General features: G+C 43.9%; 1 protein-coding gene across 1 annotated transcript in view; it reads left to right on the top strand.

Moving 5' to 3' along the window:
* LOC129843555 (unconventional myosin-Id-like) overlaps window positions 1-27,519 on the top strand; it is a 118,856-nt gene that overhangs the window by 20,109 nt on the left and 71,228 nt on the right. The window contains exons 2-11 of the mRNA XM_055912304.1: window positions 9,202-9,410; window positions 9,938-10,031; window positions 18,728-18,893; window positions 19,005-19,058; window positions 19,638-19,733; window positions 20,405-20,521; window positions 21,941-22,144; window positions 22,508-22,653; window positions 22,890-23,004; window positions 23,186-23,356. Coding sequence (XP_055768279.1) covers window positions 9,202-9,410; window positions 9,938-10,031; window positions 18,728-18,893; window positions 19,005-19,058; window positions 19,638-19,733; window positions 20,405-20,521; window positions 21,941-22,144; window positions 22,508-22,653; window positions 22,890-23,004; window positions 23,186-23,356 — 1,372 coding nt within the window. The remainder of the gene's footprint in view (window positions 1-9,201; window positions 9,411-9,937; window positions 10,032-18,727; window positions 18,894-19,004; window positions 19,059-19,637; window positions 19,734-20,404; window positions 20,522-21,940; window positions 22,145-22,507; window positions 22,654-22,889; window positions 23,005-23,185; window positions 23,357-27,519) is intronic.

The following is a 27,519-nucleotide window of genomic DNA, read 5'->3' as shown; positions in this document are numbered from 1 at the left end:
ATCATTCAATCAGTCTAAACAGGGACAGCAGAACACTGCTTGGTGGTAAATTCATGGGGAGAGAGAAAATTGGAACAGCCAGAGATTATCCCTGTCTTGATTACTGGAAATCCCCAACAAGGTCACAGTCACTGATAACAGCCAGCCAGCACGTGTTGTGTTGTCTATTATACTAGATCCTTGGCGATAACACTGGCTGTGTCCTATTCCATTTACCCCTAGGCATCTTTTGAAGGTTTGGAATGATGAAGTAATATGGTAACAATTCCACCTCGCGCTGTTTAAAAAAAAAATATATGCCATTCCAATCCTTTCAGCTGTACACAAGTGTTTAGGGCTGGGGTGTGCAAACATTTTGGCTCGAGGGCCATATCAGGAATTCAACAGAGGGCTGCATTTTTTGGGGGACCAATTGTTTGTTAAAATCAATTTGTGGGGGCCTCCCGAGTGGCGCAGCGGTCTAAGGTACTGCATCGCAGTGCTTGAGGCGTCACTACAGACCCCGGTTCGACTCCTGTGGCAGGCCGGGCGCATGCATGCTGACACGGTCGCCAGGTGTACGGTGTTTCCTCTGACACATTGGTGCGGCCGGGTTAAGCGGGCATTGTGTCAAGAAGCAGTGCGGCTTGGCTGGGTCATGTTTCGGGGGACGCGCGGCTCTTGACCTTTGCCTCTCCCGAGTCCGTATGGGAGTTGCAGCGATGGGACAAGTCTGTAACTACCAATTTCGCCCTAATTTTGTGGGATCAAAAAGGGCCAAAAATAAAAATAAAAAATAGTTTTTTCTTCTCGTGGGCCGTATTGAAGTGCCTGGCGGGCCCGTACGTTGCCACCCCTTGGTCTAGGGGATAGGCTCTAGAGGTTATTTGATTTAAAGAGGTCTCTTAGGACCACCATGCTATGTTATATATGTACATTTGTTAGGTTGCATTCTTCTCTTTATCTGTATTTTTAAGGATTTTAATTGTTCCTATCTACAAGTCATCAGACTGCTGAACATTTGAACTGGACTCACCACCTGCTCTGATTCTCCACACCTTAGCACACATGCACTGACTCATGCACACGCCCACACAGACAGACACACACACATACATTCAAGCTACACACACATCACAACTGCTGCTACCAGATAGGGTTGGACGGTATCTAAATATTCATGTCGTCACACCGTTTCTCTCATTCCGGGATTTATGGTATTATCGGCTAAGTACACAAGTGGGCGCCAGAAAAATGCTAAAACGGCCATTGGGCATCTATTACCAGAATGCTAACAAAATTAGCACAAAAAAATGGCGAATTTCCATGGAGCCTGCTTGCTAAATATGCTAAAGAGCGCAAAAGAACATAAACTAATAGCAAAGACAGGCTATGCAGCTCATAAAGTCATACATACAGTATATCGGTAGGAGCTACCGAATGCCATTTTTGGTGAGTTTGGACATTTTACAAGAGAATATGAAAATGTGCAAATGAACAAAGTTTTGAGGCATATTTGTGCTGTGGAAATTACCACCAGGGACTCAACGTCAAACTTAATTGAATCATTCTTTATTATCAGCTAGCTGGAGAGGTTCCAACAAACTTAATGCACCATAGTACACATCGGCCGGGAGCTCTTCCGGGGGAGTCCCGTTAGTTCTGTTATATACTGCTTACATAGACAAGTTATATTTGCATGGTTTACATTATTCATAATGATTTCATAATTAACGTTTGGCTCCTACATGTGACTGGCACCGTCTCCTATCTTAACTTATAGAACATATTCTGGGCGTTCTGCCAAAAGGTCTGAGGAGGGGGCCATGACCGTCTCCCCCTCATATCTCTACCCAGCACCTACAGGAACCAATTATTGTATGAGACAAGATGTACAATTCAAGGCTTTCTCTTCAGACAACAAAACTTCCGTCAGTTTAAATATTTTAACCCCTTTTTCTCTCAAATTTTTGATCTTGTCCCATTGCTGTAACTCCCCAACGGACTCGGGAGGTGAAGGTCAAGTCATGCGTTCTCCGAAACATGACCCGCTTCTTAACACCCGCCAGCTTAACCCGGAAGCCAGCCGCACCAATGTGTCAGAGGAAATACCGTTCACCTGACGACAGAGATCAGCCTGTAGGCACCCGGCCTGCCACAAGGAGTCACTAGAGCGCGATGAGCCAAGTAAAGCACCCCCGGCCAAACACTCCCTTAACCCGGACGACGCTGGGCCAATTGTGCGCATGGGAATCCCGATCACGGCCGGTTGTGATACAGCCCGGGATCGAACGTGGGTCTGTAGTGACCCTCTAGCACTGCGATGCAGTCCCTTAGACTGCTGCGCCACTCGGGAGGACCCACACTTGCTTGTATGAACGATGAACAGTACTGGCTCTGGAGCAGCATGCATCCACTGTGTCTGTGTGGAAACTGGAGTCGCTAGAGCAACGGGCCTGCCTGCTCTGCTCGGAGGAGACACGGCAGAAAGTTAACACAATAGGATGTCCCGCCACCTTATTAATTCAGCCACTTACTTTTTTGTAAAAGCAGATTTAAAATGCTTCTTGTTGTCATTTCTGCTTGGCATCAGACTAATGGTGTGGTTCAGTTGCTTCTCCACTCAGAATGCCTGTTTGTGAATTCTTATCTATCTGCAGACATTGTTATGACTGATGCGTATCTAATTTTCTCTGGTAAAATGCAAGATTAACTTTAAGCAAAACAATAGAAAATGTAGCTGGCTACATTGTTTCTCTGATAAACATTAGAAATGTGATGGCCGTGCGGTGTTCTTTCAAAAAGACCTTGCTGTTTCATTGTAAGCTCATTTTACTTCCGTGGCTGCCAGCAAAAAATAGCTTTGCACTTCTGTTGTCAACTGATGAGAATGAAGATATTTTCTGCCGAACGTGTTGCACGAATGGATTATCTGTGAGGGAAAACTATCGTTGCGCGTCCCTGATCACTCCGTTGAAGCAGAAAATCACGGACTTTTCTCGGGGCCACCCATACGTAAAAATGTATGCACGCATGACTAAGTCGCTTTGGATTAAAGTGTCGTCTAAATGACATATATTAATAGAAAACGCCACCCCTGTCAATAGGACTCACCTGCTCCCATTTTCTCCCGTTGTGCTATTTACAAACAAGCACGTGACTGGCTCACCTGTTCAGGGGAACTACGGTAATCTTCATAATGTGACAGGCGAAATGAAGAACTTGATCTGATTGATCTCACAACGTATTGCACAAGGTGAAATGTAGGTATTAAAATGTATAGAAAAACTTCAAAGAATTTGTTTTGACGGTATTGAAGAAACATCCTGTGGCTATTTTCAAATACCCTAGTATACGGTATACCACCCAAGCCTACTACCAGACTCTTACTCTGCTCAATTTAGTCACTTGCCCCCATCCCCCTTTCCCAAAACACGTGTAAATATTGGACTATAATTTCTTCCTGTATTATGCTTATGCTGAAATGTATTAATCTATTCTACTGCCATTTATTTTATGTTCTTATTCACAATTTCTTATTTCTTATTGTTGCATTGTCGAGAAGGCACCTGCAAGTAAGCATTTCAATTGGTCGATGTATACCATGGGTGTCCTGTACATACGACTAATAAAACTTTAAACTAAACTTGAGTGAGAAAATTGCTCCCCACCCTAGCTCCCCACCCACTGACAAAGAACCATAAAAGACCCACCCAAACAAGATTGGGGCCAGCGGTTATATGCTTTGCTTCGGCTTGTAATTCACTTCTGAGGGGGGGGGGGGGGGTGCGCATGGGCTGGCATTGGAATCTTTATACGAACGGTAGGGACAGACAGTCATAGTGAAGTAGACAGTACAGTGGCTCAACAAGCTCAAAGCCCAAGGTAGCTCTTGAGATTGATTGTTTGTGGTCTAGCTTGTGGTGTAGCTCAAAGGGTATCGCTTCTCTGCTTTTTGTACTGTGTAAGGAGGCCCAGTCCCAATCAACTACCTCAGGCACAAGTCACTGAAATTGGCAAAAGCAGTGTAAAAAGAAGAGGGCAGGAGAGGTCAAGGAAAAGTGAGTGAAAGCGACAGTCCCAAAATGTTGGCCACACCTTACTCTTGAGTCCTAAATACACACACTTTCCCTATCCAACCTTTCCCTCTCTCTTGTCTCTCTCTCTGGTCTCTCTCTCTCTCTCTCTGGTCTCTCTCTCTCTGGTCTCTCTCTCTCTCTCTCTGGTCTCTCTCTCTCTCTCTGGTCTCTCTCTCGCTCTGGTCTCTCCCGCTCTCTCTCTGGTCTCTCTCTCTCTCTCTCTGGTCTCTCTCTCTCTGGTCTCTCTCTCTCTCTCTTGTCTCTCTCTCTCTCTGGTCTCTCTCTCTCTCTCTCTGGTCTCTCTCTCTCTCTCTCTTGTCTCTCTCTCTCTGGTCTCTCTCTCTCTCTCTCTCTTGTCTCTCTCTCTCTCTGGTCTCTCTCTCTGGTCTCTCTCTGGTCTCTCTCTCTCTCTGGTCTCTCCCGCTCTCTCTCTGGTCTCTCCCGCTCTCTCTCTGGTCTCTCCCACTCTCTGGTATCTCCCACTCTCTCTCTGGTCTCTCTGGCTGGTCTCGCTCTCTCTCTCTGGTCTCTCTCTCTCTTCTCTCTCTCTCTCTCTGGTCTCTCTCTCTGGTCTCTCTCTGGTCTCCCTCTCTCTCTGGTCTCTCCCGCTCTCTCTCTGGTCTCTCCCTGGTATCTCCCATTCTCTCTCTGGTCTCTCTCCCTAGTCTCTCTCTCTCTCTCATTTGACATTTTAGTAATTTAGCAGATGCTCTTATCCAGAGTGCAGTCAACTCAAAAAGTGAACCAAATTACAATGAAATGTTTTCCTCATTGAAATGCATTGAAGAGATTTGGAATTTTTTGTGTACTTCCTGAATTGAAATGGAATTCAAATCAAATCAAAATGTATTTGTCACTTGCGCCGAATACTACAGGTGTAGACCTTACAGCTAACTTACAAGCCCTTAACCAACAATGCTGTTTTAAGAAAATACCCCTCCAAAAAGTAAGAGGTAAGAATAACAAATAATTAAAGAACAGCAGTAAATAATAATAGCGGGGCTATATACAGGGGGTAATGGTACAGAGTCAATGTGCGGGGGCACCGGTGCCGAGGTAATATGTAAATGTAATTGCCCTCAATCCTGGTAAGCACATACATTTTTGTACTTTTTTGTACTTTGTTTGTACTCTCTCGCTGTCTACCTCTCATCCTCCCTCTCCCTCTTTCTGCTCTGGGCCCAGCTGTGAGTTGAAGAGTGTCTGACTGGCATGACCCACAGCATTCATGTCCTTCCAGCAGGACTCCTCCCTTGAGCTGCCGGGAAACCGGAGGAGAAGGGAGAGAAGGAGGGAGGGAGAGAGGGGAGGAGCGCTGAGACATGCTGACATCAACACCCTCACGCTCTGACGCTAGAGTTGCCATAGTACCCTCCCACCCACCTCCAGTTTTTCTAAAGACCCTAGCCGGGATCTACAACGTTTCTCAACCTTCCCAGAAACAGCCACCCAACGTTTAGTCTAGACTCCCACTCCAGTCTGTTTGTTTATCTTTTGTAGTAATCTCCCTGCGTTGTTATTGAAATCCCCTGGAATGAGGCTCACTGACCCATCCAGTGGTGTCACACATACTCTCCCACAGATGTGTCTCTCATCATAATACGCGCACAATTGATTCTGTTTTTGGACAGATGCCCTCTGATCCTGAAGAGACGAGGATGGAATAGGACATGAATCATAATGTCTATTTATTAAAACCTCAGAGGTTTGGAAAACACCAGGACACTGTCTGTATTGTTGAAACGGCCTGACGGACTGTTTGGGTGGAACATTGTTTACCCAATTGAATGTTCGGTAATATAGCGCAAACAGATTGTTTCTTTGTCTGCCATTGTGTTGCTTCTCTAATATATATGACGCTATTGAATGTGGATGGAAACCAAACCACAATGACAAAATCACACTCCCTAGTGATGTTCTCGGTTTTGGACTTCAGTATTTTCCCACGTCCCGTCTGAAACCTGTTAGGTCTACAGTAGCCTATATAGTGTTACGTAGATTCGCATTCAGCAATCTTTCTTTATGTTGCTGTCAACTCCTAACCAGCTGAGATCACAGCCATAGATGGAACTCTCCCAACTGGTAGTTAATCGTTTACATTCCCCCAGATCACATTGTACACGTGCACTTTAAGTGGGAAGCTCACTGTGTTGGCCCAGGGTATGTAGTGGAAGGGGAGGCCCGTCTGTGCTTCTCATACAAAGACCCCCAATTGACGTGTGAACAATGGAGCGGGCAGTGCACACAGCAGCATTCTGCCCTGTAGGATGGCACAATGGCTCCTTCTCTAGTGCCACCAACCAACCTGCCAGGCTTACCAGCCTGCCCACCACTTCCACAGGCCCTCGGGCATGGGCAACCATGCCAGCCTGGGCACACGATGCCAACCTGGGCACGCGGACACGGCGTCTCTGTGTCAGCCATGCCCAGTGGTGCGTGGCGTGACGACATGAGAGGGCTCACACATGGCTGGCTGCAGGAGAATGAGCCAGTCACCGCCTGTGTTGACCTGTCGGAGAATTAGCTGTGGTTGTTGGGGTAGTGTACTGTAGTGTACTTTAATTATGCTCTGTCTCTTTCATCTGTTCTCTCAGTTCTCATTTAATGTCTAGAGCCATCCTTCTCTTCTGTTTGTCTGTCTGGGCGTGTCAGCTGAAACACTGGTTCGATTACGGTCAGCTCTGTGTGTGTTTTGGTCAGTTCTTCAACAACCATTGTGTGTATGTTGTGGCTTACCTCAATTGCTCTGTCAATGTTTGTATGTTGCGCCGTTCAGTGTTCATCATTTAAGCATGTCCAATGCACAACACACAATGACTATCAATAGGCCTATATCTAACAACACAAGATTGCTTGCTTAATCTGAAATACAATCAAACGGGATTCCAAAAACATATAAATCGTAAAATCCCCATTTCACTGACCCGTAGGTAGAGATTACCAAGTCAGAAGTCCACATTCATCAGAAGCCAAGGTTTCTTTCCCGGGACTCTGTACCAGGGCAGTGCTGTAGCAAAGGTCTTAAGATCGTAGTTACGATAACCAGGTCTTTGAAATAATGTCAAATAGTATCTTTTCTTAGTAACTTACCTGGCTATATCACATAAGTACATCAATACAGAGGTTCACAGTCTGGAAAAGCAGTGATCCTGAAGCTGTATTCCACTGTCTGTTAGTGTAGGCCTCTGGAACCCAGGGCTGCCAGGAGGAACCCAGAGGCCAGAGCAGAGGTAGGCTTGGCCGGGGTGCAGCTGAGAAGAAAGGCTCTATTCTTCTGAGTAGGGGGAAAAAGACCCTGGTCCAGAAGAGGAAGGAAGTGAGACAGGCAGGCTGCCGGAGGGCAGAGAAAGAGAGAAAGAGAGGGAGAGAGAGTGAGAAGGCCTAGATCAGCCCCAGTCAGCGCCTCTCTCTGCATTCTACACAGCTCTAGGATCAGTGTCTCAAACTGCATAATGAGTGTAGCCATTGGAGTTGGACCTACCAAGACCATGTTCCTGGTAGCGTCCATGCCTGCATACGTGCATCCCTCTAGGCTGCAGATCAGTATAGAAAGCTATCCGTGTCTGAGTCATTGTTGTGTTGAAGGGAGGGTTGAGATATAGAGAGGGATGCTTCATTCTATAGTGATGGAGGACCTCTTTGTTTAGATAGGACGGCAGGTAGCCAAGCGGTTACAGCGGGGCTGGGTAAACTTTTTTGGCTCGAGGGCCACATCGGGATTTTGAAATCCAACGGAGGGCCGCATTCTTTGGGGGACCAATTGTTTGATAAAGTCAATTGGCGCGGGCCTCTGGAGTGACACAGCTGTTTAAGGCACTATATCGCAGTGCTTGAGGCGTCACCACAGACCCGGGTTCAATCCCAGGCTGTGTCACAGCTGGCCGTGACTGGGAGATCCATGAGGCGGTGCACAATTGACCCAGCGTCATCCGGGTTAGGAGAGGGTTTGGCATGCCGAAATTTCCTTGTCCCATCACGCTCTAGCGACTCCTGTGGCAGGCCGGGGACATGCATGCTGACACTGTCTCCAGGTGTACTGTATTTCCTTCGACACGTTGGTGCGGCTGGCTTCCGGGTTAGGCGGGCATTGTGTCAAGAAGCAGTGCGGCTTGGCTGGGTTGTGTTTCGTGGGACGCACGGCTCTCGACCTTCGCCTCTCCCGAGTCCGTATGGGAGTTGCAGCGATGGGACAAGACTGTAACTACCAATTTGAATACCACGAAATTGGGGAGAGAAAAAAAAAAATATATATATATATATATATAATTTAAATGACTTGTGGGCCAGATTTACTTTGCACACCCCCCCCCCCCCCCCCTATTGGGTTAGAGCATTCGGCAAGCAACCAAAATGGCAGACAAGGTGAAACATCTGACGTGCCCTTGAACAAGGCACTTAACCCCGTACTACTATGGCTGACCCTGTAAAACAACACATTTCACTGCACCTATCTGGTGTATGTGACAATAAAACTATTTTTTTTATAGTCTTACATAGAGAGCAGGGCACTAATGTAATGTTTCTCAGCGCTAGATGCTGTTACCTCAGTCAGTGGATTACTGTCGACGTTAGGATGATAAGGTTGGTGATAGAATATCATAAAAGCTAATCAAGGGTTATGATGAGAGCGAGAGCAGATTGCTTGGTTGTCCAAACATGACCTCGTATAGTCTTGAGTTTTTTTTCTTCTTTTTTGTGTGTGCTAAAATGTTAGATTTGACTGGAATACCTGTACTTCTGACCAGCATTTGTGGATATGTTTTATCCACAAATATTTTAAATATATGCCTTTTTAAAAGTTTACACATTCTACTCCAAAATGTGAAACTGTTCTTTTCCTGCAATAATCTTATGAATCAGCAGTGTAGCATCACACGTTCAAATCAAATGTTTATTTGTCACGTGCGCTCAATACAACAGGTGTAGGTACACCTTACAGTGAAATGCTTACTTACAAACCCTTAACCAACAATGCAGTTTTTTAAGAAAAATACCTATAATTTTTTTTTTTAACAAAAATTAACAACTAATTAAAGAGCAGCAGTAAAATAACAATAGTGAGGCTATATACCGGGGGGTACCGGTACGTTGTCAGGTGACATGATGAGGAGTTGACCATGCTCGTTGTCTCATGTGGCTGCAGGTTTGAGAAGGGTCGTATCTACACCTACATCGGCGAGGTGGTGGTGTCGGTTAACCCTTACCGTGCCATGAACATCTACGGCCGAGACACCATCGAGCAGTACAAGGGCCGGGAGCTGTACGAGCGACCGCCACATCTCTTCGCCATCGCAGACGCAGCCTACAAAGCCATGAAGAGGAGGAACAAGGACACCTGTATTGTCATCTCAGGTAACGGGGGGAGCCCTCAAAAACGGCCAACCAAATCAGTTTTGATTGATGATTTCTTATCTGTCTCGTGAATTAATTGCAGCATAGAAATACCCAACATAATCGGATATTATAAGGGCTCATACATGCTTATAAGAAGTAATAGACGTACATAACACTGGTTCAGGTCAAATCACGTCTTCCTTGATGCCAACTTTCTGTCTGGAGTAATGTGAGTTTGTCATTTCAGTGGAAAGACTTTTGGGGAACTCAATATGACTCTATATAGTTGAAAATAGCAGGACCAATTCTTCACCTTATTTCTAAGAAAACATTGAAAGTGGCCACAAGCTGTGACAGCGCGGTGAAACTATTTGGTTGACAGAGTGCCACTCAGTGGTGAAGAGAGGAATATTCTGTATCAAAAGGCATCAATCCCAAAACTCACCCTGAAGAAGCATGTGTTAATGGAGATTACATTTTAGACATTCTCATTGGATTCCCTGGCATTTTCTAACACATTTTTGTGTTTATTTTTTTCATTGCAGGGGAGAGTGGCGCCGGGAAGACTGAAGCCAGCAAATATATAATGCAATACATTGCTGCTATCACAAACCCCGGGCAAAGAGCGGAGGTGGAAAGGTGAGACATTCTGACGTTCTTCTGTGAGAAGTTTCCATTTTAACGTTCTCAGAATGTCCATGCTAAATGACCTGGGAATGCAGAAGTAATCAGAAATGATTTGCGTTCCCAGGAGTACAGTATGATAAACGAAAGGTTGAGGTAATTGTCACCATATCACCCGTGGTATGCACTGGGAGGGTTTCTGCTAGATGGAGCAGAAATGGCTCTCTATCGCCGTAGAGAATGTGATGATTTGGGACACAGTCTTGAGTAAGAGTGCGTTGCTTGCCATGCAAGATTAGTATTGGTTGAAGGTAAGCTTGGGCGATATACCGTCACACCGTATACCGGGTTATTTCTGAATGTTCAATATTGTATACAAAATACCGCCTCACAGGGGTGCGTGCTACAGCACTGCTTATAACCAGGGTTGGGTAGGTTACTTTCTAAATGTAATCAGTTACAGTTACTAGTTACCTGTCCAAAATTGTAATCAGTAATCTGTCACACTCCAGTTCAACTGAAGGTCATGAGGCATTTCTAAGTTCTATTCTTCAAGAATCAAGGCCTATACAGTACCAGTCAAAAGTTTGTACTCCTACTCATTCCAGGATTTTTCTTTATTTTCACCATTTTCTTTATACATTGTAGAATAATAGTGAAGACATTAAAACTATGAAATGACACACATGAAACAAGTCAAGATATATTTTTTATTTTTTATTCTTCAAAGTAGCCACCCTTTGCCTTGATGACAGCTTTGCACAGTCTTGACATTCTCTCAGCCAGCTTAATGAGGAATGCTTTTCCAACAGTTTTGAAGGAGTTCCCACATATGCTGAGCACTTGTTGACTGCTTTTCCTTCACTCTGCGGTCCAACTCATTTGGGTTGAGGTCGGGTGATTGTGGAGACCAGGTCATCTGATGCAGCACTCCATCACTCCTTGTTCAAATAGCTCTTACACAGCCTGGAGGTGTGTTTTGGGTCATTGTTCTGTTGAAAAATAAATGATAGTCCCACTAAGCGCAAACCAAAAGGGATAGCGTATCGCTGCAGAATGCTGTGGTAGCCATGCTGGTTTAGTGTGCCTTGCATTCTAAATAAATCACAGACAGTGTCACCAGCAAAGCACCCGCACACCATCACACCTCCTCCTCCATGCTTCACGGTGGGAACCACACATGCGGAGATCATCCGTTCACCTACTCTGCATCTCACAAAGACATGGCGGTTGACACCTAAAATCTCAAATTTGGACTCATCAGACCAAACAACACATTTACACCGGTCTAATGTACATTGTTCGTGTTTCTTGGTCCAAGCAAGTCTCTTATTCTTATTTGTGTCCTTTAGTAGTGGTTTCTTTGCAGCAATTCGACCATGAAGGCCTGATTCACGCAGATTCCTCTGAACAGTTGAGATGGATCTGTTACTTGAACTCTGAAGCATTTATTTGGGCTGCAATCTGAGGTGCAGTTAACTCTAATGAACTTATCCTCTGCAGCAGAGGTAACTTTGGGTCTTCGTTTCCTGTTTCCTCATGAAAGCCAGTTTCATCATAGCGCTTGATGGTTTTTGCGACTGCACTTGAAGAAACTTTCCTTGACATTTTCCAAATTGACTGACCTTCATATCTTAAAGTAATGATGGACTGTTGTTTCTCTTTGCTTATTTGAGCTGTTCTTGACATAATATTGACCTACCTTGTCACAACACAACTGATTGGCTCAAATGCATTAAGAAGGAAAGAAATTCCACAAATTAACTTTTAACAAAGCATACATGTTAATTGAAATGCATTCCAGGTGACTACCTCATGAAGCTGGTTGAGATAATGCCAAGAGTGTGCACAGCTGTCATCAAAGCAAAGGGTGGCTACTTTGAAGAGTCTCAAATGTAAAATATATTTGGATTTGTTTAACCCTTTTTTGATTACTACATGATTCCATATATGTTATTTCATAGTTTTGATGTCTTCACTATTATTCCAAACTTTTGACTGGTACTGTATACCAAGCCTTTTTGGATATTCTCTGAGGACCGTTATTAGCATGTTTTAACCACTCCTATATCAATGGTAGATTAGCAGACACAATTGTTGTTATTCATCCTAACATCATTACCCCCTAGCAACAGATGTGGGTTACACACACACACACACACACACACACACACACACACACACACACACACACACACACACACACACACACACACACACACACACACACACACTCACACTCAACCCCTTACTCCCACAAACAACCATAAGCTCAGATGCTCAAGTCTTTCCATCCCTGAGCCCAATTCAAGAAAGGACTTGATTTACAAGTTGCAGCTGTTTGAGAACGCATGCGAACTTGAGTTAAAACTGGCAAAAATGGGGAGATTTGATAAAACCATTGCTTGGTGATGGAGATCAGATAAACCCCTTTCCCCTGAAACACACACATGCTGGTCCCGCGTTGTGACCATTTTCCCAAGCATCTTTGTCAGACTTTGGGGCCACAATAATATGCCCCCTCTCTGATTGTCTGAGGGTGCCCCCTTTCCCACGGGTTACTGCATCTAGTGTTTCCAGCACTGCTACTACCTGGGTGGGGGCTCCCTACCGGAATCCCCACTGGTTAGGTACAACGTCGTCAAGGTTCTCATTAGCAGCTTTGAGAATTTTCTTGTATGTTATGCTCTCCCTTCAGGGGGCTTTGGCTTTGTAGACCAACCCTGCCAGGCAGGCGCAGAATCTTGACGGGGCGGTGCTGCTTTAGTAGGTCTGTGATGACATTCATCTTTCTGATTTGGCTGCGTATAGGCTACTTACAGTAGGCCCATAAAACATAAGGACTTCTCCTTAGTGTATGGATCGCTCTGGTGGGTGTCTAGGGTATAGGATTGGGGACCGTTCGATTATGATAGGACAATAAATAAATAAACTAGATTTATCATTTATTTTAAAATGTATATCCCATATCTACACAATTGAAAGCTCTCTCTCACACAACCCCTGCTCACAAACACACATGGGCTCTGGGATATGCAACAGTTTTCCTTTTTCACTCACTTAACTCCACGCTTTTCCAAACACAAAAACACACACCCCACCTTCCATCACAATACATCTGCACATACCCACATACTGTGCCTTCTATGTCCTCTGTTTGCTGTGTTTTAACTCTACCATGTTGATTGAGTACTTTTGTGTTCCAGTTCCTTATATTTGAAGATGTATTCTTTCGCTAATGATCCTTTCTTCTAATGCTGTCTTATCAATTTATAAAATACTATACATGGAAAGTCTAATACTAATTATTTTTCCAACATTCCCTATATAGAATGGTATAGCGTTGTTGTAGTTTGCTTCTTTAACAATTGTTGTATTTTATTGCTTTTCTAAATATATATATTTTTATTACAATCCCTACCATGGCTAGTATTGGGTCTTTCTTTCCATTATTCGACTCTTCTATGGGAACTTTGTAATATTTAGAATAGCCATGGAGTAGTCTTTGTGTCTCGGAACATTTGGCTATCAATATGCAGTTTATCGACTACGAGAGCTACACGTTTCCCTTTTAATCTATTCACCTTGAAGATTGGGTACAGAACTTTGCGCTGTTGTTCAATTTTTTCGGGAACTGATCATTCATGCCTATTTTCGTGCCAGCGAGTCTTTTACTCAGGCTTTTAACCAAAGTCGAGGGCCTGCAAACCGTGTCAATATATCCTCCAAACACCAGCTTTCAGGGCTTTATCATTTTATACGGGTTAGAAACATGTTCAAATAATGTTTGACACATTTTCATAAAAAAACATTATATTAATTTATTCATACTTTCATCCTTCCAAGAGATATAGTCCCAACACAAATCTAAGGTTGCTACCCAAGCCGGCTGGTCTTTCGCTGCCAGAGACGCGACCCAGTCATTAAGTATTTTTGTTCTATATCTATGGATGCGACCCATTCGTTCATTCTTAATGTTCCATTGCCATACTGGCTGGCGTTCTTATCCCTTGCTTGCTAGCTGGCCAACTACAGCTAACTTAGTCAGGTCAAACAGTGCAGCCAGAATAACAGCAAATTAGCTACATTTGCGTTTGTTTAACCTGTTTTCTAGTGACATTTATTTGGATACATCCATAACAATAAGCTAATGATGCATGATTTCGCCTGGCATAGGAAATGTGCTCTCTCGTTAGGACACTGTTGTTCAGAGGAGCTAGCCAACAACACAGCTAACACAATCACTTCAAACTGAAGCTGGAAAGACTGCAAACTAGCTGCATTTCGTTTAGTTTTACCAGTTTTCTGTTGACATTTATTTGTATATATCCTTAAAAATTATGCCAGCTGAGAAAAGATCCCTGCCTGTCTGTCTCATCCCGACTCCCGACACATTCGTTACTATGGGACAGCTGGAGATCGAATTTCAATATGGAAACAATGCTGCAGATGTCGGAGAGACAGGCGGCAAGGTTTGTGTAAATCTCCGCTGCTAGTCTAAAAGAAATGGGAGATAATGTCTAGATGCTTTTATAATGGATATCAAGTTTATAAATTGCCTGGCTGGGCTGATGAGACAGTGGATTGCGCAGGAAGATGGAACAGAGTAAATAGGCATTTTAACCTCATAGCTTTTAGCTGGTGGTAACTTGTGGAGTAGACACGGGCTGGAATGCAGATTTAACCAATCAGCATCCAGGATTAGACCCACCCATTGTATAAATCCTTATAGGCCTTATCTTCTAAAGTACACATGCTGTATTATATATCCTATCAGCAGTGGTGTAGCGCTATTAATGACATCATTATTTCCTCAAAGTTTGTACCGACAGATGTAGCGTATCAAATATCATTGTAGAACAGGCCTATGCATAAAATACATCCTCCAATACATCCTCCAATTTGAGGTGGCAGGTAGCCTAGTGGTTAGAGCATTGGTTGCTAGAAAGGTTACTAGATCAAATCCCCAAATCTGTCGTTCTGCCCCTGAACAAGGCAGTTAACCCACTGAACAGTGGCCGTCATTGTAAAATAAGAATTTGTTCTTAACTGACTTGCCTAGTTAAATAAAGGTTACATTTAAAATAAAATAAATCGCAATGTCTGCCTATGCCCACACATATTGTCTCAAGGAAATGCAACATTTGTAATACCTCATTTCAAAATATGCCATCATCACTGTCAATCGTGAATGATAATTCTTAACGTTTTTTCCAGTGAAACATCCAAAACTGCATCTGCATGCCAATAATTTGATTGACCTTAATCAGTTTCATGGGAATATGCATTTAGATGACTGTTTCTTGAGCTAATTAGACCAGATGGTGTCAACAAACTATTAGCCTTTTCTTGCATTTTATTTCAATAAAAGCATATTGCGCTTTGTTGAGATTTGGCGCATGATCATTTTTTGGAGACTCGTCAGCCTCAGCTAACCATCCTAAAATCTCATTAGAAATTAGGTGTTTTGGGCCTCCCGGGTGGCGCAGTGGTCTAGGGCACTGCATCGAAGTGCTAGCTGCGCCACCAGAGTCTCTGGGTTCGCGCCCAGGCTCTGTCGCAGCCGGCAGGGACCGGGAGGTCCGTGGGGCGACGCACAATTGGCATAGCGTCGTCCGGGTTAGGGAGGGTTTGGCCGGTAGGGATATCCTTGTCTCATCGCGCTCCACGACTCCTGTGGCGGGCCGGGCGCAGTGCGCGCTAACCAAGGGAGCCAGGTACACGGTGTTTCCTCCGACACATTGGTGCTTCCGGGTTGGAGGCGCGCTGTGTTAAGAAGCAGTGCGGCTTGGTTGGGTTGTGCTTCGGAGGACGCATGGCTTTCGACCTTCGTCTCTCCCGGGCCCGTACGGGAGTTGTAGCGATGAGACAAGATAGTAATTACTAGCGATTGGATACCACGAAAATTGGGGAGAAAATGGGATAACATTTAAAAAAAAAATATATATATATATATATATATATATATATATATATATATATTAATTTGGTGTTTTTGGTGTAACATTATAGGCCTACTATTCTATGCTATTATATTCAGTTCTGTCATGTAAATTTCAAATGAATCATTATGTGATCTTGCGAGACATTGATTTAGCTTTAATCTAACTTTACTAAATGAGCACCATTGTGAGAAGTGATAATCTTCTATTTGTAAAAGTAATACTAGGCCTAAGTGATGAGAAGGACTATTAGCCGTAGGCAACATATCTTGATGAGTGTTACTTTAAGCGATTGGAGTGCCCTTCGTGGTGATGAAAGGACAGCGCCAGGATCGCACAATGATAAACAAGTTGAACCAACTTAGCCATTCGGTCAGTTCAGGAACAAACAACATTAATTTGCAGTATAGCCTAATAGCCCTACGACTACGTGGTATAGCTATTTGTAGGCTATAGCCTAATGTAAATAAAAAAATACATTTAGCTTAATATCATTGCACTGTTTGCGAGGAGAGCTTTAGTTGCGAGTAGGCATTTTATTGTATTTTGTAGCCTACACTACACTGTATCATAAATCAACTTTGATTTGATTAGCTTGAACACATGGTTACAAATATTTTTTGTTTTTGTTTTTTATATATTTTTTTCTAAATGTAATCTTTTATTTAACTAGGCAAGTCAGTTAAGAACAAATTATTATTTACAATGACGGCCTACCCTAATATACCCTATTACAGAATAAAAGAAAACAGAGGTGAACTATCAATTCATATAATTTATTTGCATAGATTAAACATGCTATCAAATCAATTGACCAAGTAGTGAACATAAATCATTCCTACGTAGAATTGCAGGAAATTCATTTTAAAAACAGCCATAAAATCAATATTTTAGTGTGGTTTATTAACTCATCTCAAACTATAACCTAAATGCACCTCCCGAGTGGCGCAGCGGTCTGAGGCGTCACTACAGATCCTGGTTCGATCCTGGTCTGTGTCGTGACTGGGAGACCCATGAGGCGGCGCACAATTGGCCCAGCAATGTCCGGGTTAAGGGAGGGTTTGGCCAGCCGGAATGTCATTGTCCCATCGCTCTCTAGCGACTCCTTGTGGTGGCCAGGCATATGCACGCTGACTTCGGTCGCCAGCTGTACAGTGTTTCCTCCGACACATTGGTGCGGCTGGCTTCCGGGTTGAAGCGAGCAGTGTGTCAAGAAACAGTGAGGCTTGGCAGGGGACGCATCGCTCTCGACCTTCGCCTCTTCCGAGTCCATACAGGAGTTGCAGTGATGGGACAAGACTGTAACTACCAATTGGATATTTTTAAGAAAAGTATAATATCTGAAAATTTAGCTAGACTCTTACCCGTATACATGGATGAACGCTTCACGGCAAATTGTTTTTTCATTTTAGTTTGTAGCTAGCTACAGCTGGTTTGACCCGTTGTTAAAAACTATAACCTAAATGCATTATTAAGAAGCCTACAGTTCTTCATCGTCCTCGACAACACCAGAGAAGACAGGGAGGAAACCACCATTTACTTCTAGGCTGCTATACATATTGATTTGGTTTGTCATTCTATCGTTTTTCATGGAATTTCAGTGGTAATTAAATACATTTTATTTCAAATATATCTGAATGAATTTTACAGAATTTGTTTTACCGACTCCGTGTATTCTCAAATTTAAAAAAGTGAGGGAGCATCACTCCGTGCTCCAGCAGCACTACACCCCTGCCTATCAGGTCATTACTAGTTATTACCCCTGTTATCATTTCTACATTGGCCCAAAGATCAAAGCTCAGCTGTATAAATGCTTTATAACCCTCCTTATGACGCACACATGATTGACACACACCACTTGTAATAAAATCCCAGAAATAGGGTTGTTTATGGCCTTTTAGTGCTGAATATATTGCCCTTGACCGACTACATCTTCCCTGTAGCCATTTTAAAGGAGTAAAACTGTTGTTTTGCGTTATTTTAAGACAGAGATTACAAGTCAAATTTATAAGCCCACAACTCTGCCAGTTCTGTCCTGCCTTTAAGGAAATGCTACAGGCTGTATGGAGCTCTGACTAATGGGATAGCCAGAGCGGGTGGTATATGTGACCTGCGGTGCTCGTGTTTGTATGGGCCATGGGAGGAGGCGTGCACCCCAGCACAGAGTATGTTGTGAGGAGCCTGTGGACTGACCCAGCACTACACAGCATAAATACACAGCATAAATAACCAGTGCCAACAACCAGGGCCAACGCAGTCTGTGTGCTAAGTAGAGTTGACATATACTGCACCTGAACATGTTGATATAAGACACTTCAACCATCTATAACCATGTCCTAACACAGATGGGCCCCATAAGGAACAGACAACTGTAGGATCTGACTGAGTAATGACTGTTCTACCTAATCGGTGTAAAATGGAGAACTTACAGGGATAGTGTAAGATTCTGGCCAGCGTACCTGTAGACTTCCAGTCGTTGCGCTAACACATGTTAGCAATGGCTCGCGAAACTACCTTTAATTTCCTTCATACTGCACGCGGAGAAATGGTATCCACGAGTTCATCTGACTCGGAGTAAGTAGAACAATACCAGAATCTCGTACTATCCCTTTAAATCTTAACTCGAGTGTATCTACCTCACACCACTATATTCAGCCACTTCGTCCGCCATAGGCCACCTTATTGTTTGTCTCCGTGGGTTAGTATCAGTTGATAGGAGCCCGGCGAGCCGTTAGTATCACTGAGAACATGTGTCGCCTCTCTGTCCAGGGTGAAGAACATGCTGCTGAAATCCAACTGCGTCCTGGAGGCCTTCGGCAACGCCAAGACCAACCGCAACGACAACTCCAGCCGCTTCGGCAAGTACATGGACATCAACTTCGACTTCAAGGGAGATCCCATCGGGGGCCACATCAACAACTACCTGCTGGAGAAGGTAGGGGGCGCTTGAAAATACATGTTTTATTCCCGATGAGATCATCTGTATAGATAAAGATGAATTATATTTCTCTCTGAATCAACTAAACTAAATCTGTTTCTCTTACAGTCCAGAGTCATCTTCCAGCAGGAGGGGGAGAGAAGCTTCCACTCATTCTACCAGGTGCGTGTGAGCGTTTACGTGTGTGTTACACGCCAGACTGATGCCACCATATGCTGGTATACAGACCAGATAGGCCGTGGGTCTGTGATTGTGTTAATCATAAAGGCATGGTGATGTCATAGCTGTTACAGCCCGTGCTGTCAGTGGAAAATATACATCCATCTTCTCACCTCATTATCTCCACTAATAAACCTCCATCTTTCTCACTCCATAAACTCCCGATTCTCAAGGGACTTCACCCTCCATTGGTCCGGTCTCGTTATCTAGATTATTATTTTCCTTTCCTCCATTTTACTGTTGAGTCACATATGACTAACAGCAACATCCAAATTAAATAGGGGGCAGCAGGTAGCTTAGCTGTTAAAAGCATTGAGCCGGTAACCAAAAGGTTGCTGGTTCGAATCCCTGAGCCGACTAGGTGAAATATCTGTCTGTGCCCTTAAGCAAGGCAATTAACCCTAATTACTCCTGTAAGTCACTAAATGTAAAGGGTTTAGACTGTAAATACTGAACAGTCATTGGCATGTGTCACTACTGACTCGGTCTCTATCTCTCTCATTCTCTCTCCGTTCTCTTCAGATGGTTAAAGGAGGTCCTGAGTCTCTCTTGCGGTCCCTCCACGTCTCGAAGGACCCCACAGCCTTCAACTACATCAAAGTGGGAGGCCACATCAAGGTACTGTAGGTCACTACAGAACTATATCTAGTTTGAACCCTAATTTTGTATAAACGGTCACAAAAACAAGTTCTAGACAGAGATTGTCACTATCATGCTGTGTTTATTTGGTCACACTGTTTATTTTCCCAGGAATAAAGATACACAAGCCCAGCTATTAAAACATTGTTTAATTAAAGCAGGCATGTCCGTTCTGCTGTCTCTGCACTTGAAGCTAAACGAGCAGGAAGAAAACAATATTTTATAGCAACAAACAACGTGACGTCATGGAACAGAACAGAGCTAGGGCCCAAACTGCTGAAGTGGTTTGTACATGGTCCCATTTTTATAGGAATAGTCCCCGACTGACGCTCAGTGTTCTGTCTTGAAGACATTTGTGGTCGTCTAGTGATTCCTACTGTATGACTTTGGCTGCTGGGAGGGGGAAACATGTTAGGAATGAACTCGTCCTTGCCAAAGTGAGGAAGTGGTGTAGTTGGCCAGTGTTACAGACTGATCAAAAGTAGATGCCAAGTAAATATCTTGACTAAATTCACGACACTAGCTGGAAGTTTTCCTTCAAAACTGACAAAATGTGATTTGTGTGAAATGAGGGGACAAATACTTTCCAATTGTTGGTAGTTTGATTGTTCTACTCCTCCATCTCCCTCCTTTCTCTCTCCCTGTCACAGTCGTCCATTGACGATGGTGGTGATTTCAAAGCAGTGGCAGATGCCATGAAGGTGATCGGCTTCACAGCAGATGAGCTCCAGACGGTTTACAAGGTCCTGGCCACTATCCTGCACCTGGTAATACCCCATACTAACTCCTAACCCTATTGGCCTGCCAGCAGGGTTAGCATAGGTTCAAATGAAACAGGGTTAAATGTGCGGTCACTAGTGAAAATCTACACACCCCTTGTACAGTCTTCACATTTTGCTGCTTTAAAATGTCATCTAAAAAGGGACTACATTAGACTGTTTTCCTATCGATATATACAACCTACTGCACATTCTAAAAATATATTACACATTTCAAAGAAATACAAGATGAGGATGTATTGCTTGCGTATTTCTCCACAACCAAGAGTTACTACCTGGTGGAAGCAGGTAATACATTACACATTACAGCGGTGAATCATTTTGAATAAGATTCTACCAACCTTGCACAACATGCTGTATATCCATTGTTTTTGTAAAAATTTCTCAAGCTCAGAACATTTGGTTGGGAATCATTGATGGACAGCAGTATTCAAACCTCGTCTCAGATTTATTAAAGCAGATTTAAGTCAGGAAAGAGACCATTCCGACTGGACTATTTGCAAAAAGGCTGTTAAATAATACTGCAAGACAACTCCGCAACTACACAATTTTTGGCCTAAATTAAAAACTACAGATTTCGGTAAAATCCAACACAACGCAGAAGGGAAACCCTCTGTATTGTGGTGGCAGCATCATGTTATGGGTATGCTTGTCATCGGCAGGGACTGGGGAGTTTGTTAGTTAAAGGAAAACCTAACCTTGGGATGTAGTTTATTTTGCAGCGAGACAATTACACACATTTTTATCTAAAGACACACCAGAATGGCTTTCCAAGAGGTGTTAAGTGTTCCTGTGTGGTCTAGTCTCAGTCCTGACCTAAATTTGCTTGAAAATCAGGTGCGAGGTTTGAATATTGCTGTCCATCAATGATTCCCAACCAAATTTAATGAGCATTACTGAGAAATTTGAAGAAAAACATATGTTGCCCTAAGAGTTGAGTAAAGTTGGTAGAATATTATTTGAACATCATTCACAGCTGTAGTGGCTGTCGAAGGAGTGTCCACCAAGTGTTTTTTATGTATTCATTTGGAAAATGTTCTAAATGTCTTTCACTTTGTGAATGTCGAATAGGTTGTGTAGATCTGTAGGAAAATAAATGAATGTTATCCTTTTTCGATGTATTTTTAAGGCAGCAAAATGTGACGACTGTGTTAAGGGTGTGTAGACTTTCGCCAGGCACTGTATACTCAGCAATATGTCATCATCATTTACTGTGGGGTGACTTCTTGTTGTGTAATCAGTCTCCCTTTAAAATGGAACAGGTTTGAATGAAACGGCATTGAATGGAAACAGTCCAGCCCTTTGTTTGTGCTATTCTCCTCCCCTTTTCTCCAATGCTATTACTCCACATAGTCCCTTTAGTTTACACTTTGCTTCCTGTATTTACTTCCATGTGACCTCTCCCAGGGCAACCTGACCTTTGGTGTGGACGGTGACACAACACTGATTGAGAACTCCAAGGTGGTGGCGGTGATTGGGGACCTGCTGGCCACTAAGGAGGAGAATGTTGAGAAGGCCCTGCTCTACCGTACTGTGGCCACCGGCCGTGACGTCATTGACAAGCAGCACACGGCCCAGGAGGCCAGCTACGGCCGGGACGCCTTGGCTAAGGTAGCTAATGCTAGTACACTATATTAACCGATGCACAGTTAACTGTCAACATGCTGACCCTTAGCTAAGGTAGCTATCTAGCACACTACACTTCGTTAGCCGCTTCGTTAACAGCAGCTATTGCCAACTCTCAACGATAATGCCAACTCTCAAAAAGGGTTTGTGAAATGTGCCCAATGTTGATTTAGACGTGGTAGGGCCCCCAATTTTTTTTAAGTAACCAGTGTAGCATCTTATGAATGCTTCTGCGTAAAAGAGGAACCAGTGTAGGTAGGCTGACTATGGATGCATTTCACTCTGCTTTCTGTCAATTGATTTTGGTCTACTGTTGTCTGCCTTGGTATTGGGGCTTGTGACCAACAGGCTATGTACGAAAGAATGTTCTGTTGGATCGTGGGAAGGATCAATGATGTCATCGAAGTAAAAAACTATGACGCCAAAGTCCACGGGAAGAACACGGTCATCGGCGTGCTGGACATCTATGGCTTTGAGATCTTTCAGAACAACAGGTTAGGAGCCGTGTCTGCTAGAAATACGTCAACATAGAATGTACTTCGGCATAGAACGTCTACTTGAGTTGGTCTCTTTTCTTATACATCAATATGAAATGTACTGGCTTTTTATCTCTCTGTCATGACACTTAGTTGATTTGTATTAACACAGCATAAAACATGTATGGTCTAGTTCAATTCAAACCAGGGTCACAGTCATTCACTCACCCTCTCCTTAACTGTCTGTCTGTCAGCTTTGAGCAGTTCTGTATTAACTACTGTAATGAGAAGCTGCAGCAGCTCTTCATTCAGCTGGTGCTGAGGCAAGAACAGGAAGAGTACCAGCGCGAGGGAATCCCCTGGAAACATGTAAGGCCGCATCTTGGTTCCACACCACTCATGTCTTGTATCACCCACGGCAGCATTGTCACTTTGCCTCAAGTCATTCTCCTTCCATTGAATATGACTACTAGGAGCGTCTTCCTCCCTGTACTGGTTTTAGTTGTAATGATATACTGATCCCCTGTTTTCTCTCTGTACCTGGGCGTAGATTGACTTCTTCAACAACCAGATCATTGTGGACCTGGTGGAGCTGCAACACAAGGGCATCTTCTCTGTGCTGGACGAGGCCTGTATGAACGTGGGCAAAGTCACCGACAAGGTCTTCCTACAGGGACTCAACAGCAAGCTGGGCAATCATGCCCACTATACCAGCCGCAAGGTACGTTGGAAACAATAGGAAATCTTTGGCAATTCATTAATTACATTTTTATTAATTTCCAGTATTGACTGAATTGAAAGTGGAATTCACCCCAACAATGTGGACACATGGATATGATCACACTAGGCTTGATGCACCAATGGCTTTCTTCTTTCCACATGGCGTAGTGGTAAATTTAGGACAACATTAGCGATTACCAAACATGTGTGATTTTAAAGGCTTGCTCTCGGCAATTATAAAGTAATGCTAAAGCAATGCAACAACCAAGTCCAGTGATTTTTTTATTTATATATATATATATATATATATATATATATATATATATATATATATATATATATATATATATATATATATATATATATAAAAAATGTCACCTTTATTTAACCAGGTAGGCCAGTTGAGAACAAGTTCTCATTTACAACTGCGACCTAGCCAAGATAAAGCAAAGCAGTGCGACAAAAACAACAACACCGAGTTACACACATGGGATAAACAAATGTACAGTCAATAACACAATAGAAGAATCTATATACAGTGTGTGCAAATGTAGTAAGATTAGGGTGGTAAGGAAATAAATAGGCCATAGTGGTGAAATAATTACAATTTAGCATTAACACTGGAGTGATAGATGTGCAGATGATGATGTGCAAGTAGAGATACAGGGGTGCAAAAAAGCAAAAATAAACAACAATATGGATGAGGTAGTTGGGTAGGCTATTTACAGATGGGCTGTGTACAGGTGCAGTGATCGGTAAGCGGCTCTGACAGCTGATGCTTAAAGTTAATGAGGGAGATATAAGTCTCCAGCTTCAGTGATTTTTTTTTTGTGCAATTCGTTCCAGTTCCAGCAGCAGAGAACTGGAACGAAAGGCAGCCAAAGGAGGTGTTGGCTTTGGGGATGACCAGTGAAATATACCTGCTGGCGCGCGTGCTACGGGTGGGTGTTGCTATGGTGACCAGTGAGCTGAGATAAGGTGGGGCTTTACCTAGCAAAGACTTATAGATGACCTAGAGCCAGTGGGTTTGGCGACAAATATGAAGCGAGGGCCAGCCAACGAGACCATATACTACCCAGTGGTGGGTAGTATATGGGGCTTTGGTGACAAAACTGTTGGCACTGTGATAGACTACATCCAATTTGCTGAGGAGAGTGTTGGAGGCTATTTGTAAATGACATCGCCGAATGTCAAGGATTGGTAGGATGGTCAGTTTTACGAGGGTGTGTTTAGCAGCATGAGTGAAGGAGGCTTTGTTGCTAAATAGGAAGCCGATTCTAGATTTAATTTTAGATTGGAGATGCTTAATGTGAATCTGGAAAGAGAGTTTACAGTCTAACCAGAGACCTAGGTATTTGTAGTTGTCCACATAAGTCAGAACCGTCCAGAGTAGTGATGCTAGGCGAGCGGGTGTGGGCAGCGATCGGTTGAAGAGCATGCATTTAGTTTTACTAGCATTTAAGATTAGTTGGAAGCCACGGAAGGAGTGTTGTATGGCATTGAAGCTCATCTGGAGGTTTGTTAACACAGTGCCTAAAGAAGGGTCAGATGTATACAGAATGGTGTCGTCGGCGTAGAGGTAAATCAGAGAATCACCCGCAGCAAGAGCGACATCATTGATATATACAGAGAAAAGAGTCGGCCTGAGAATTGAACCCTGTGGCACCCCATAGAGACTGCCAGAGGTCCGGACAACAGGCCCTCCGATTTGACACACTGAACTCTATCAGAGATGTAGTTGGTGAACCAGGCGAGGCAGTCATTTGAGAAGCCAAGGCTATTGAGTCTGCCGATAAGAATGCGGTGATTGACAGAGTTGAAAGCCTTGGCCAGCTCGACGAATACGGCTGCACAGTACTGTCTTTTATCGATAGCGGTTATGATGGCCCATGGCCAGCTCGGAAACCAGATTGCATAGCGGAGAAGGTACGGTGGGATTCGAAATGGTCGGTGATCTGTTTGTTAACTTGGCTTTCGAAGACTTTAGAAAGGCAGGGCAGGATAGATATAGGTCTGTCACAGTTTGGGTCTAGAATGTCTCCCCCTTTGAAGAGGGGGATGACCGCGGCAGCTTTCCAATCTTTAGGGATCTCAGGCGATACGAAAAGAAGTTGAACAGGCTAGGTAGGTTCCTTGATAATGTGTGAGATTGAGGGCATCTAGCTTAGATTGAAGGACGGCTGGTGTGTTAAGCATATCCCAGTTTAGGTCACCTAACTGTATGAACTCTGAAGATAAATGGGGGCAATCAATTAACATATGGTGTCCAGGGCACAGCTGGGGGCTGAGGGGGGTCTATAACAAGCGGCAACAGTGAGAGACTTATTTCTGGAAAGGTGGATTTTTAAAAGTAGAAGCTTGAACTGTTTGGGCACAGACCTGGATAGCATGACAGAACTCTGCAGGCTATCTCTGCAGTAGATTGCATCTCCGCCCCCTTTGGCAGTTCTATCTTGACGGAAAATGTTGTAGTTGGGGGTGGACATTTCTGCATTTTTTGTGGTCTTCCTAAGCCAGGATTCAGACACGGCTAGGACATCAGGGTTTGCGGAGTGTGCTAAAGCAGTGAATAAAACAAACTTAGGGAGGAGGCTTCTGATTTTAACATGCATGAAACCAAGGCTTTTACGGTTACAGAAGTCAACAAATTAGAGCTTCTGGGGAATAGGTGTGGTACTGGGGGCTACAGCTTCTGGGGGCTAACCTCTACATCACCAGAGGAACAGAGGAGGAGTAGTATTTTAAAACATAAGACGAGACCTATACAGTATAATTTGGTACGTTTCAATTATCAGCTCCATCAAATCCTGTTTAAGGTCTAATTGGCATTAAAGTCATTGTACACCACCAGACTAAGATAAACTAATTGACCTGCACATCTGTTCCCCAGTGGCTCAGAAGGCTGCCTTTTACAGGGTAGTATTTCACTCAGTGGACCACAAGAGGGAGACAAGCGTCAGCCCAGCACTCGTTTCTCTATCTGACTCAACACTCTGCCCCCAGTGATGTCACTGGCAGCCAATGGGAGTCAATGGAGTTGGTGTCTTGCTGCGCTGGCATGGGTGTTGGAGGGAGGGAGGGAGGGAGGGAGAAGAGAATGGGAGGGAGGGAGAAGAGAATGGGAGGGAGGGAGAAGAGAATGGGAGGGAGGGAGGGAGGGAGGGAGGGAGGGAGGGAGGGAGGGAGGGAGGGAGGGAGGGAGGGAGGGAGGGAGGGAGGGAGGGAGGGAGGGAGAAGACAGAATCATAACAAGAGGAACAGATGGAGAGGAGGGGAGGCACAAGGAGAAGATAAAGGACCTATCACTAACAACCAGGGTGTTTTACCCTCAACTTCCTAGACTGTGTTATGTGTCAACACCTTAGCTGTTTCTCTATGGGAGGGTTCCCCAATTGGCAGCCAGTTGATTTTATTTGCCCCACAAAGTTTTCTTGTTTGACATAAAAGACTGTAAATACATCAGCAAATCAGCTGGAAATCTGTTCCAAAGTATTCTCACGCATAATAGAGATACATACACTCAACAGCCAGTTTAGTAGGTACACCCACCCTGTTCATGAAGATTGATTGCTCCTTCAGACAGTGAGTCACGTGGCTGTGGCTTGCTATATAAAGCAGACAGGCATCTAGGCATTCAGTTACTGTTCGATTGAACATTAGAACGGGCAAAACAAGTGACTTAAGCGTGGTATGATGGTCAATGCAAAGGGCACCGGATCCAGTATCTCAGAATCGGCTGCCCTCCTGGGCTTTTCGTGCATCACAGTGTCTAGGCTAGGGTTTACAGAGAATGGTGCGACAGACAAAAAAACATCCAGCCGGCGGCAGTCCTGTGGGTGAAAACAGCTCATTGATGAAAGAGGTCGAAGTAGAATGGCAAGAATCGTGCAAGCTAACAGGCGGGCCACAAAAAGAGAAATAATGGTGCAGAACGGCATCTCGGAACGCACAACTCGTCGATCCTTGTAACGGATAGGCTATTGCAGCAGAACGACCACACCGGGTTCCGCTCCTAAATTTCTATCAGTGTATTAAATGTGCAACCAGAGCGGAAAACAACTCTAGACCACCTTTACTCCACACACAGAGACGCATACAAAGCTACAAACCTGAGTCAGTTACACCAGCTCTATCAGGAGGAATGGGACAAAATTCCCCCAACTT

The sequence above is a fragment of the Salvelinus fontinalis genome, chromosome 1 (genome assembly GCF_029448725.1).
Source record: "Salvelinus fontinalis isolate EN_2023a chromosome 1, ASM2944872v1, whole genome shotgun sequence".
In the NCBI taxonomy this organism is placed as follows: Eukaryota; Metazoa; Chordata; class Actinopteri; order Salmoniformes; family Salmonidae; genus Salvelinus; species Salvelinus fontinalis.
The sequence above is the reverse complement of the archived record's forward strand: the minus strand, read 5'-3'. Positions and strand labels throughout refer to the sequence as shown.